General features: G+C 47.5%; 1 protein-coding gene across 1 annotated transcript; it reads left to right on the forward strand.

The window, feature by feature from the left end:
• The first annotated feature begins 5,872 nt into the window (after positions 1-5,872).
• Positions 5,873-12,003, forward strand: LOC148273204 (uncharacterized). The gene is made up of 3 exons (XM_088239012.1): positions 5,873-6,076; positions 6,121-6,340; positions 6,941-12,003. The coding sequence occupies exons 1-3, from the start codon at positions 5,873-5,875 to the stop codon at positions 12,001-12,003; spliced, it is 5,487 nt and encodes a 1,828-aa protein (XP_088095138.1).
• Positions 12,004-12,588: the final 585 nt, after the last annotated feature.

Raw genomic sequence — 12,588 nt, forward strand, 5'->3', positions numbered from 1 at the left:
AAGTATACATATCGCAAAAAAACTCTCGTAAATATAAATTTGGCTGTTTTGAGTTATGAATTCAGTTTTGTCACTTTTTTAGCAAGATAAATATACCACAAAATTTAGTACGTATTTTTAAAAATAAATTTGGTAAAATATCGAGAAGAACACTACAGTAATTATGGAAAATTGGAGACAATTTTTTTTCTTACTCATGGTATAAATTAGAGCATTAATTTGTGCTCCAAAGTTTCTAGAAAATGTACGAAAAAATAAATAAAAATAGTTATTTTATTGAAATTAACTACTTTAAGACATCACAGGTTCTTGCGAGCAATAACCAATGAATCACACCGTTGTTATGTGTTGTGGTAGATTTACAATTTCCGGGTAGACATTTATTTCAACGCTTAGTGTATTTTGACTGCTACGGGGTTCTACTTTTAAATGTCAGTACAACTCACCGCCGATAACACAAAATAATGAAAATTTAAAAATTCATAGCGATGATAGTACGATGCATAAAAATATTGAAAAACATTTTTTTGTCTTAGTTTGATAGAGATTAACAAATAAAAAATATTTTAAATATACTGAACTTCCGCATTATGGTGCTACAATGCTCTTCTTGTATGTATTTTAACGTTCAAATGAGTAAATGATATAATAAACACTGGGCATGTTAACGAAAAGGTGGACTGTAATGGAAAAACTAATTTTATTAAGTTTTGTGATAGGTTGGGTATATTTGAAGAAAGGATAGGAACATGGAATGGACACCTACCTTTGATATGATGTGAATGTTCTTCAATTTCGGGCACTGGATGACGAAATGCACTATGAAATGTAACGATGTTTACAACGACGCGCGACGATTCAAGAACTTTTATGCAATGTAATGTACTGTCCTGTTTTTGTTCTAAATCCAAATCTTCTAATTTTGAATTTCTTCTATCTTGATGTTAGGTAGGTACCATAAGGATGGGTCAAGGGAAGGATGGGAAAGAAAGGTAATTGGCCAGGAAAAACATTGATAAATGCTGTTATTTACGTAACAGGGCACTATATTGACAATATATATATTATCCTATTGCTCCCCGACGGTACTAAATTTGTCCTGGCCCCATTTTCAATGGGAAATTATCTTCGGCTGTCAATAAAGTAAAACCGATATTTGTGTACGAAAATGAGTATATTTGTATGAACATTTAAAGTATCTTCGTCGGTATGAACATGTTTTGAAAAAAAAATTGTATGCACATTCTGCTTTTCATACAAAAAACTTAATTTACTTTGTAGATAAAATTGAAGATAAATGTTAACTTCCCATTGTAATCGGGGCCCTGGTGCAAAATAACTCATAAATCTCTTATGATAATGAATTTGATATATCTACTCACTGTCGGTACATATTTGGACATTTCTGAGTTGTTTGGCCATTTTGAAGTAATTAATTCCAAAAAAGGACTCCTGGAGATCAGTTTGGCGTAGAGCTGTCACCCGATTGGTCGTGTAAAATTACTACTCCTTTAAAATCTTTAATATTATACTTGTGATCAAAAGTGAGTTCTTTTTGTTTTTTTTTATATTTTTGAAGTTTGATTATAATTTTGTTCCATCATTTATTACTTCATATTGACAGTACAAATTTGTACGAAACTTTTTTTATATATATGGGGCGTGACTCATAAACTAAGCATAAAGCTATGCCTAGGTATAGTTGTAGAATACGGATGGGAATACTACCCTTACCACAATGCCTAGGCTTTTATGCCAAGTATAAAAGTAAAGCCAATGGAGTTTTAAATATGTAATACATTTAATGGGGGATTTAGACAAACCACGATATGCAAGCACCCAAAAAATTATTATCTTAAAATCCACACATAGCATTGTATCTGATTACATTGTAAACATGTTGAGTATCCAATGTTATGCGTGAACGCGGTCTCACTTACATGAAACGCAATAACAATGTAATTTGAACGCAAGAATAACAACAATGGCAAAATTAAACACGGAAGGCAAGCAATATTTATATTAATTATTTAAAACACCAGGGATGCACGATCTATAATAAAAGTCTAATTACTTATTTTATTAGGTAAAACAAACAAAATGTACAAATTAAATTGACAACATCTTTGTATGTACGTGTAGGACTATGGGACACCTATGCACACCAAAAAAATGTTTTCACTTAAGACACTAAATTAAATAATGTTCAATATAAAAGATAAAATATTCTTAGTGGTGGGGGTCAGTGCAATGCAAGCTCCTGACGTCACTGCGACCTGTGAAGATCTATTGTGACGGCCGAAAATAGTTTTCGCCCCCCAAGCCCAGGTCTATAAAGAGCCCGGCTACTGTGTGGAAGCCGAGAGTTTACATTTTACTAAATCTCCCCCTCTAATCCCAGATCCGGAAAGCATCGGGCTATTAATGTACTTAAAGGATTATCTCCATAAAAAACATAAATAAAAGAGAGTATTATTTATTTTTACATTGATTTGCTTCGTTTGACGGCCTGAGAAAAAAAACAAAGTAAAGGAATAAAAAAAGTGTTTGTTCATTCGAACGCATATAGTAAAAAAATATTTTTTAAAAGCCACATGATAATAGAAAATTCAAATCTGTCCTTAAAATAATAAACATGGTTTTTAAAGCATTATATACGAGTACATGTCACTGCCCTAGTTCTTGTACCTATGTTCAATAGACCATTTAAAAAAATGAGTTTGAATGCCAATATGTTCATTATCTTATTACGCGTTCATGTAGCTAAAGAATGATTATTTTTTCCGTTATTAAATAGTATTTTCAGTATTTTTGAGTGCCTGTCTCCACTCACTGATTTTACTTATTTGACTTTAAAAGCAAATAAAATGTATTTTGTACAATTTGTAAAATGGTCTATTGAACATACAAGAACTGCGGCAGCGATATTTAAAAAAAACTTAGCAAAAGTTACGTAGAAAAAAGATTCAAGTAATTCTAAGAAATAATTGAAAATAGCAAAATAAATTATAGTTAAAATACACAGCAAAATAAAAAAAAACTGTTGTATATAAATAGAAACACGTAGTTCAAGCGTTTGTAAAAACAAGGTTAAATTTAGCAAAAAATATATGCGTTTTAACGTTTCACCAAAAAATTTAAATTTTTTGTCTAATTTCCGCAAGTCGTAAATTATTGTGTTACGACGTAGAAACATGTTGTAGTATGGCGGGGTTTGAACCTCGTACCTACATCACTACCACTACACTACCACTACACTATAATCCATCTCATTACTTAACTTAGTCACTAAACTACTTTAAAAGGACATCATTAAGGTTAATTGTTTTGTGACATGTGATTATTCATTATGAGTTAAATGTAAATTATTTTATGGGTTTTCGTTCACTAAACCAGATATAATCAGTGGGTTTCAAAATAATTGTAATGCATTATCTTCGGTGAAACTATTTAGTAAACCAATTCTATAAACAGTTAAGTGTAGGTATCAGTACAACCTTGAATAAATGAGCTAGGTACATAGTCTACCTACATGGTGTTGTGGAATTCTGAGCACTCGGAAAAGTTGATTGTAATCAATTTAAATAAAAGATAACTAGCGCCTCCACTCATAAGGTTTAGTAAATAAAAAGTTTAATTGAAAAGAGGATTGATTGGCTTGATCTGTGCCAAAAAGATTCACATGTCCGTGCAGAATAAAAAATATAATACAATTTTGTTTGTGAACAAGAACCCCGGACGATTGGTGTTGATTCATTGGCTACGACTTGATAGGTATTCCGTCTGGACACAGGAATCTATTTGGGACAAGTCAAGCCACTCATTCCACTAAATAAATAAATAAAATAAAAATCAACGCCCTTTAATTTTATCGTGTGTTGATTTCGATGACCATGTTCTTCCTAATGCAGGACTAATTTAACGTTGATAATACCTGTGGGGAGGATGATTGATCTGTTGAACAGCCTACCGAGAGAGGTGGATGTTTGCCGTGCTAGAATTACCAGATTTAGACTCTTCCTCTCAAACTATATGTATTGGGATTTAGTTGTCTTTGTTTTTATTTATTTTATTTGGGAAATCAACAGTTCTACACACATATTTATAGTAAACAAACAGATTTAGTGTATAAACACAGAACTAATAACAGACTTCCACACAGTATACAAAATTAGTAAAAAAAATATATTACATATTAAATACATAAATCTAAGTTTATAAGTATAAAAAAATTATTTTCAGGTAGTCGTTAATATTTTCTATAATCAAAGATTTTTTTTTAAGAACAGTAAGTTATTGTAAATTGGGCGGGATTAGGACAAGGTTTATTATTACATTAGTATTTATTATTACAATGTCTACTAAGTTACATAATGCATTTTTAGTGTAAGTTTGAAATCTGACAGAGTGATGTTTGTGTAATCTATATCTTTAAATTTTGTATTGTAAACTGGAAAAGTCCTACGAAAAAAAGCATTAGCATATGCATAGATTACGTACATGTTTATTTACCCAAAAAAATTCTACTTTGCTCTTTTGAAAATAATAGTTGTAATACCTAAATGTACAATGTAATTGGCAGGTGTGCCGTTATGTACTTGTAAATTTTAAATAAATAAATGTATAAATGTTGAAATAAATTTAATACTAATTTATATTTATTCATACAAAGATACATACGCGTATTTAAAAAATAAAAAATAATGTATCCCTAACTCTATGAGGCCAAAAGCCCTGTGTTGAGTTGGGATACAACATAATGGATAGTGGAAGGATGCATATTATTAAAGAATACCAAAATAATAATATTAATAAAACATCTGGACAATACGCTTAATAGTATATAAATCAAAGCAATGTTTCGCAGCAGTCTCCTGCAATTGCACGTTTTCCTGATAATGGCTTTCATTTTGGAGAACATAATAATATGTTCTTCCGGGACATTGAACACTCTTGGGGCCACCAAAGAAAAAATTCGCTGAGCGAATTTTTATTTATTTTATTTTATTTCATTGGATAGCCAACAGACATTTATAAATTTATAAGAATCAATTACACCATAAATACATATCATAAAGTCCAATTAGAGGCTTCTGTTCCGGACGCGTAAAATCGAATAAATTAAAACAATACAATAATTAGAAAGGATCCCCGGTAAATGTATAGAACTGATGGCTGGGCTCTCAATAAAGATAAAATGGTCACTTTCGAGCCTGGCCTCAGTATTACCGGGGAAAAATAGCTAGGTTAAAATGAATAAAATGTACAAAAATATATTATGTAAATGTCATGTTGCGCGCGTCGCGGCTGCCGACGAAATGGCCCGTACGGGCATTGAGCGCCCGTATTTACGCCACCTGCGGCCGGCGGCATGTAGCGAGTGGCGGGGAAAGATTACCCCCACCACTCCGAGGCAGCCGGCGCGGGTGGGATGGCCGACTCACGGAGCCCGACGCGCACCGCTTTATAAGGCGGTCAATTGGAGATATTAAATCAGTTGAGTTCCTAACTCTGAACAGTTCACACGTGTTTTATTCCGTTCTCCGTCCTGTTCGCCTTCCTGCACTTCGCTCTTCGCTCCGCTCTGCCTGCTGACTGCCTTCGCCTCTCTGCACCACTTGGACCGGGTGGAAAGTCCTTTTCAGGGCTATTGAGGTTGACTTGCGGTCGGCGCAGCTGTGCTCCTACCTTCCGACTTTGTCTTTGGCTCTGTCTGGGAGGGCGGCTTCCCACTTACGCCGGGAAGCTTGACTGCGGCAGACGCGGGTGACGAACCGGCGAAACTTTCATCGTGGTAACGCGTACGTTACATTTGGTCCTTCGGAGCTAAGGATCGTCGCCAGTGGTCTCCAGTCTACAACACACCTACAGCATGCCGGTCAACAGATCGCCTGTGTCGACGCGTTCGGGAACGCGTCGAGACGCCGGCACGGAGCACGAAGAGGAGCTTCAGGAGCCCCAACCGGGGTCTGTACGAGCACATCAGGAGGAGCCCCAGCCAGGGCCTTCACACGACTGCCAGGAGGAGCCTCATCAAGGACTTCTGGAGGAACAAAAGGACTCGGACGAGGGATCCGCACCCTCGGAGCGGTTATCTCATCGGCGACATTTCGCCGACAGATGGAGGAACGCGAGGCGCATCACGAGAGGCAGGTGAGCAGCCTCAACGAGATCATCGCCGCGCTGAAGGCCGCCAACGCGAGAGAGGACGCCAGACGAGACATGGCAACCCCCCTCACGCCCACCATCGAGAGGGACCTCACATCGCACGGGACGTCGGAACCGGCTCACAAGCCGCTGCCGCTGACGTCAGACGCGTCTAGGACCGACGCAGCCCTCAGTACGAGGGAGGCTGCCGCCGCACGCCACGCCGCACGCTACGCCGCTGATCCGGAGGATACCGGAGCGGCGTACATCCAGCAGCCGAGCCACTACGACAGCAGCCGGGCGAGAGACGGGGCCGCTTGGAAGCGCCCTGTCACCGACGCGGAAGCAGCCTTCAGCACAAGGGAGGCCGCCGCCGCACGCCACACCACACGCTACGCCGCTGATCCGGAGGACACCGGAGCGGCGTACATCCATCCACCGAGCCACTACGACAGCGGCCGGGTGAGAGACGGGGCCGCATGGAAGCGCCCTGTCGCCGACACGGAAGCAGCCTTCAGAGCAAGGGAGGCCGCCACCGCACGCTACGCCGCTGATCCGGAGGACACCGGAGCGGCGTACACACTTCCGCCGAGCCACTACGACAGCGGCCGGGTGAGAGACGGGGTGCCACGGAGGCACCCGGTCGCAGAGGCGGACTCCAGGACGAAGGAGGCCGCCAACACACGCTACGCCGCTGATCCGGAGGACACCGGAGCGGCGTACACATTTCCGCCGAGCCACTACGACAGCGGCCGGGTGAGAGACGGGGTGCCACGGAGGCACCCGGTCGCAGAGACGGACTCCAGGATGAAGGAGCCCGCCAACACACGCTACGCCGCTGAGCCGGCCTACGCCGGAGCGACAAACGCACATTTACAAGGCCGCTACAATGAGCGGCATCGGGACAATGAGGCGCCACCTGCACACAGCCGAAGGGAGGACGCCGACGTACGCTACGCCGCCGGGCCAGGCGAGCCCGTAGCGGCACGTACTATACCACTGGGGGGCTACGAGTTTCGTGACCCGGTGAGCGCGTGGGTACAAGAGGGGCTACCCACGGAATACATGCCGCCGGGTGCCACCGGCGAGCCTGTGACAAAATACAGACAGCCGCCGGAGTGGCACACGTTCATGGCGAGGCAAACCGGCGCTAGGGATCTACCGCAATTCTCCGGCGACCCGCTAGAATGGCGAATATTTAAGGCGCAATTTGATCAATCGACACAGATGTGCTCCCTTACAAACGCGGAGAACATTCTCCGTCTGCAACGAGCCCTCACAGGACGGGCCAAGGCCACAGTGTCGTCTTTGCTGGTAGATCCCCGAAATGTGCCGGACATTGTGAAGATGTTAGAGGCCGCCTTTGGACACCCGGAGATCGTCGTGGACAGAGTACTGGAGCGGATAAGAAAACTCCCTAAACTGGCCGACAACGCATCCCTGGAGGCCCTGACGGACTACGCGGTCGCGATAAGAAACGTCGTATCGACCGTAGAGGGCCTCGATGGAAGCCACCTCTCCTCCCCGAAGCTTCTGTCCGAGATGACTCAGAAGCTGCCACGAGTCGAGAGGATGATGTGGATTATGTCACGAGCGGATACCGTGAGAAAAGCTACCCCCAGGGATCTGGCACTGTGGCTAGCGAGACTGACCGGTGCAATACCGAATGCGGGTTGCATCGGGATCAGCACGGAACCCGCCCGAGTGGAGAAAAGGCGTACCCAAGAAAGGCACGTGTTTCTCACTCAGGACAAAAAATGCCTGTTCTGCGACATGAGTGGACACGCATTCGGACAATGCCGGAAGTTTCTCCGGAAAACGGTAGAGGAGAGGTGGACAATTGTGCGTGCCAAGTTCGTGTGCTACGGATGCCTGGAACCGGGACACAAAACGACCACCTGTGAAGCGGCGAAGTGCGACGAGTGCCACGGGCGGCATCATCGGTCGCTACACCGCGAGAGAGTGGACAGTACGCCGAACGAGCAAGTCTTATTGACAAGGCGGACGGAAGTCCCAGTGACCTTCAAGGTAGTGCCAGTAACCTTGAAGGGCCCGCGTGGGTCAATGGAGATCCACGCACTACTAGATGAGGGTTCATCGGTAACTCTCCTCGAGGAGGATGTCGCCCGTGCAGTGGGCGCCACCGGGGCCTGCGAGGAGTTGAGACTCATCGGTGCCAGTGGGAACACGGACACGCTACAGTCACAGCGTGTATCCGTAATCCTCGTTAAAGGAAACAAAGAATTTGGTGTCCAGGCACAGACGGTGCGGGTCATGGATCTGCCGCACCGCAACCGAAAGAGCACCAAGACACACGGGCCAGGCATCAAGCCGAAGATGTTAATCGGTCTTGATTACGCCACCCTAATGGTATCTACAGGCCCGCCAGTCCTACAAGAGGACGGGCGGCTAACCATCGAGACGGCCCTAGGAGCCGTCACCTACGGCGGGGCTGTGCACCCCGCCTTTGAATTACCCCCAGACGGCCAGGGTGAAAGGGACTTAGCGGAACTGGTAAAGAAGAGCTTCGCCGTTGACTCGCTAGGTGTAACCACCCTGGAACGTTGCCGCGCCGCAGATGTGCGAGCGGCGGAGCTCATGAGCAGCTCAACCACACAACTACCATCCGGACGATGGGAGACCGGTTTACTGTGGGCGAAAGACGGAGATTCTTTGCCCTGCAACCGGCAAGCAGCCATGAAGCGGCTGCACTCCCTGGAAAATAAACTACGGAAGGATCCGATACTGGCGATCGCATATCGCGCCAAGATGGCGGACTACATTGAAAAGGGATACGCCGTCAAACTAAGCCGCGAGGAGGTAGACGCCCACCATTCGCGCAAATGGTACCTGCCCCACTTCGCGGTGACAAACCCCAACAAGCCTGGCAAGATAAGGGTCGTGTTCGACGCCGCCGCCCAGTTCCAGAGGACGGCGTTGAACGACCATCTACTGACGGGACCTGACCTGCTTTCATCCCTCCTCGGAAACGTGATCCGCTTCAGAGAGGGACGAGTAGCCATCGCGGCCGACATACGGGAGATGTTCCTGCGGATAAGAATCCGGGAAGCCGACCAGCAATCGCAGCGGTTCCTATGGCGGACGCAGGACGGGCAGGAGCCCGACACGTTTGTCTTCGCGTCCATGATGTTTGGAGCGAAGTGCTCACCCAGCAGCGCGCAATTCGTGCGAAACACAGTCGCACGAGCACACGCGAAAGAATTTCCCGCCGCAGCAGAGGCGATCGAGCACAATATGTACATGGATGACTACCTAGACGCCACAGACAGCGAAGAAACAGCTGCAAGCCTGGTACGAGATGTTACCCTCGTACTCGGCAATGGCGGGTTCCGGCTCACCGGGTGGGCTTCAAACAAACCAGATGTCCTGGAAGAAGTAAAGGCCGACGACCGGGCCAATACAGCAGTCACCATAGGGGAAGAAGTAATGACGGAGCGGGTCCTCGGGATCGTATGGGATCCCAAGAGCGACCTATTTATATTTCGGCACGGAGCCGAAAGTGCAGCCATCCCGGAGCGACCCACCAAGCGCGGCATGTTGAGCGCCGCCATGAGTATCTTCGACCCAGTAGGCTTCATTGCGTGCCTCACGATACGGGCGAAGATATTGCTGCAAGCCATCTGGAGGACAAACACAGGTTGGGACCAACCGCTGCAACCGGACCACGCCGAAAAGTGGTTGGAATGGCGCGACCTGCTGGCAGCGAACGGCTGTACAATACCGAGATGCTCGCTGCAAGGGCAGAAAGAACCCGTGACACTGCACGTGTTCTGCGACGCGTCAGAGCAGGCATGCTGCACAGTGGCATACTTTGTGGGGGCCGATACCACAAGTTTCGCAATGGCGAAGTGCAAGGTGGCCCCCCTAAAGCCTCTGTCAGTGCCTAGACTAGAACTCCAGGCAGCGCTACTAGCGGCAAGGATGGCCGCCACCATAAAAAAAGAGAGTCGAGCTCTCATCACCCAAACCGTGTTCTGGACGGACTCGAGCACGGTCCTGTGTTGGCTGCGAACCGACCCACTGCGGTACAGCACGTTCGTCGCAAACAGGCTGGGCGAGATTGACGAGCTCACAGACGTACGGGACTGGAAATGGGTCCCCACCAAGGACAACCCAGCCGACATAGGGACCCGCGACAAGGGCCCACCCGACCTTGCGAGGTCGGGACTATGGTTCGGAGGCCCCGGCTTCCTGAGAAAAGGGGAAGCCGACTGGCCGAAAGAGAAGAAGTTACTACAACAACCGGACGAGAAGACGCTGGAGCGGAAACAACCCCGCCACTTCGTGGGCCACATCAGACGGGCGGAGGCCCTACCCCAGGTGCAGCGCTTCTCGTCGTGGACCCGACTCGTCAGGGCGACGGCATGGGTGCTGCGATTCATCGCACGATGCCGCCGCCACGAGTCCCTACCGTCCCCAGGGGGGACCTTTGAACTTCACGCCTCAGAAACACGGGCCGCAGAAATCATGCTGCTGAAGCGGTCCCAGGAGACGGCTTTCGGAGAAGAGCTGGAGCTCCTGAGACGAAAGGCGCCTATCCCGCCGCACAGCCGCCTCCATGCAGCGGCACCCTTCTTAGACGAAGAGGGAGTCATCCGGATGGGAACGCGCATCCAAGCGGCACAGAGCTTCGCAGAGGACTGCAGCGCGCCGCCTATCATGGACGGGACCTGCCCATACACCCGGCTGCTGATCACGCACAGCCACCGGAAGGGTGGCCACCCGGGAGTCGAGAGGACGATCGCCGACCTGAGAGCCAGCTACCTCATCCTGCGACTCCGCGGGGCTGTGAGGAAGATAACACGATGGTGCCCGCTGTGTAAAATGCTGCGCAGCCGGCCCCAACCCCCGCTGATGGGGCAACTGCCTGAGGCCCGACTGGCCTTCAGGACGCCGCCGTTCACGCACTGCGGGCTTGACTTCTTCGGGCCGATGATGATCACCAACGGCCGAAGAAAAGAAAAGCGCTATGGGGCACTGTTCACCTGCCTCACCACACGCGCGATCCACCTGGAGCTAGCGTCGTCCCTCGAAAGCGACTCCGCCATAATGGCCATAAGAAGGATGGCCGCCCGCAGAGGCTGCCCACACGCGTTATACTCGGACAACGCTACCAACTTCAGGGGAGCGGACAAAGAGCTGAAACAGGCCGTAGACGAGCTCCTGGCGGACCCCAGAATGCTCGCCGAACTTACAGTTCGCAAAATTGAGTGGAAATTCATTCCGCCCTCATCACCTCATATGGGGGGAGCGTGGGAAAGACTCGTGAGATCTGTAAAACGAGCCCTCCACGCAACCCTCAACGAGCAGGCTCCAAGAGAGGAGACCCTCAAAACCATATTGGCTGAAGCAGAGTACACCGTGAACAATCACCCGCTCACGCATGTGTCAACCAAGCCCAACGACGAAGCACCGCTGACCCCGAACCACTTCTTGCTCGGGTCAGCCAATACACAGCCAACTCTGGCATATTATAACAAAAAGGAAGAAGGGGCCTGCCTTCATAAGCAATGGAGGATCGCCCAGAAAATGGCCGACATGTTTTGGCGCCGATGGCTGAAGGAGTATCTTCCCACCTTGGCGCACAGGAAGAAATGGCGCGAGCCCGCGCCTCCAATACAGGTCGGGGACCTCGCGCTCATCATGGACCCAAATCTGCCGCGGAATTCTTGGCCTCGCGGCAGAGTCACCCGTGCAGAACCAGCAGCTGACGGACAAGTACGAGTCGTCGAGGTGCGGACCACCAACGGCACCTACACCAGACCAGCGGTGAAGATCGCCGTACTAATGAAGGAAGAGGAACAACGCGCCCAGCAGGAAAATAGTACAGACTAGCTGCACGGGGGGAGTGTTCCGGACGCGTAAAATCGAATAAATTAAAACAATACAATAATTAGAAAGGATCCCCGGTAAATGTATAGAACTGATGGCTGGGCTCTCAATAAAGATAAAATGGTCACTTTCGAGCCTGGCCTCAGTATTACCGGGGAAAAATAGCTAGGTTAAAATGAATAAAATGTACAAAAATATATTATGTAAATGTCATGTTGCGCGCGTCGCGGCTGCCGACGAAATGGCCCGTACGGGCATTGAGCGCCCGTATTTACGCCACCTGCGGCCGGCGGCATGTAGCGAGTGGCGGGGAAAGATTACCCCCACCACTCCGAGGCAGCCGGCGCGGGTGGGATGGCCGACTCACGGAGCCCGACGCGCACCGCTTTATAAGGCGGTCAATTGGAGATATTAAATCAGTTGAGTTCCTAACTCTGAACAGTTCACACGTGTTTTATTCCGTTCTCCGTCCTGTTCGCCTTCCTGCACTTCGCTCTTCGCTCCGCTCTGCCTGCTGACTGCCTTCGCCTCTCTGCACCACTTGGACCGGGTGGAAAGTCCTTTTCAGGGCTATTGAGGTTGACTTGC

Source organism: Micrasema longulum, unplaced genomic scaffold (genome assembly GCF_059751315.1).
Source record: "Micrasema longulum isolate JH-2025_06_02 unplaced genomic scaffold, ASM5975131v1 h1tg002040l, whole genome shotgun sequence".
Taxonomy (NCBI): domain Eukaryota; kingdom Metazoa; phylum Arthropoda; class Insecta; order Trichoptera; family Brachycentridae; genus Micrasema; species Micrasema longulum.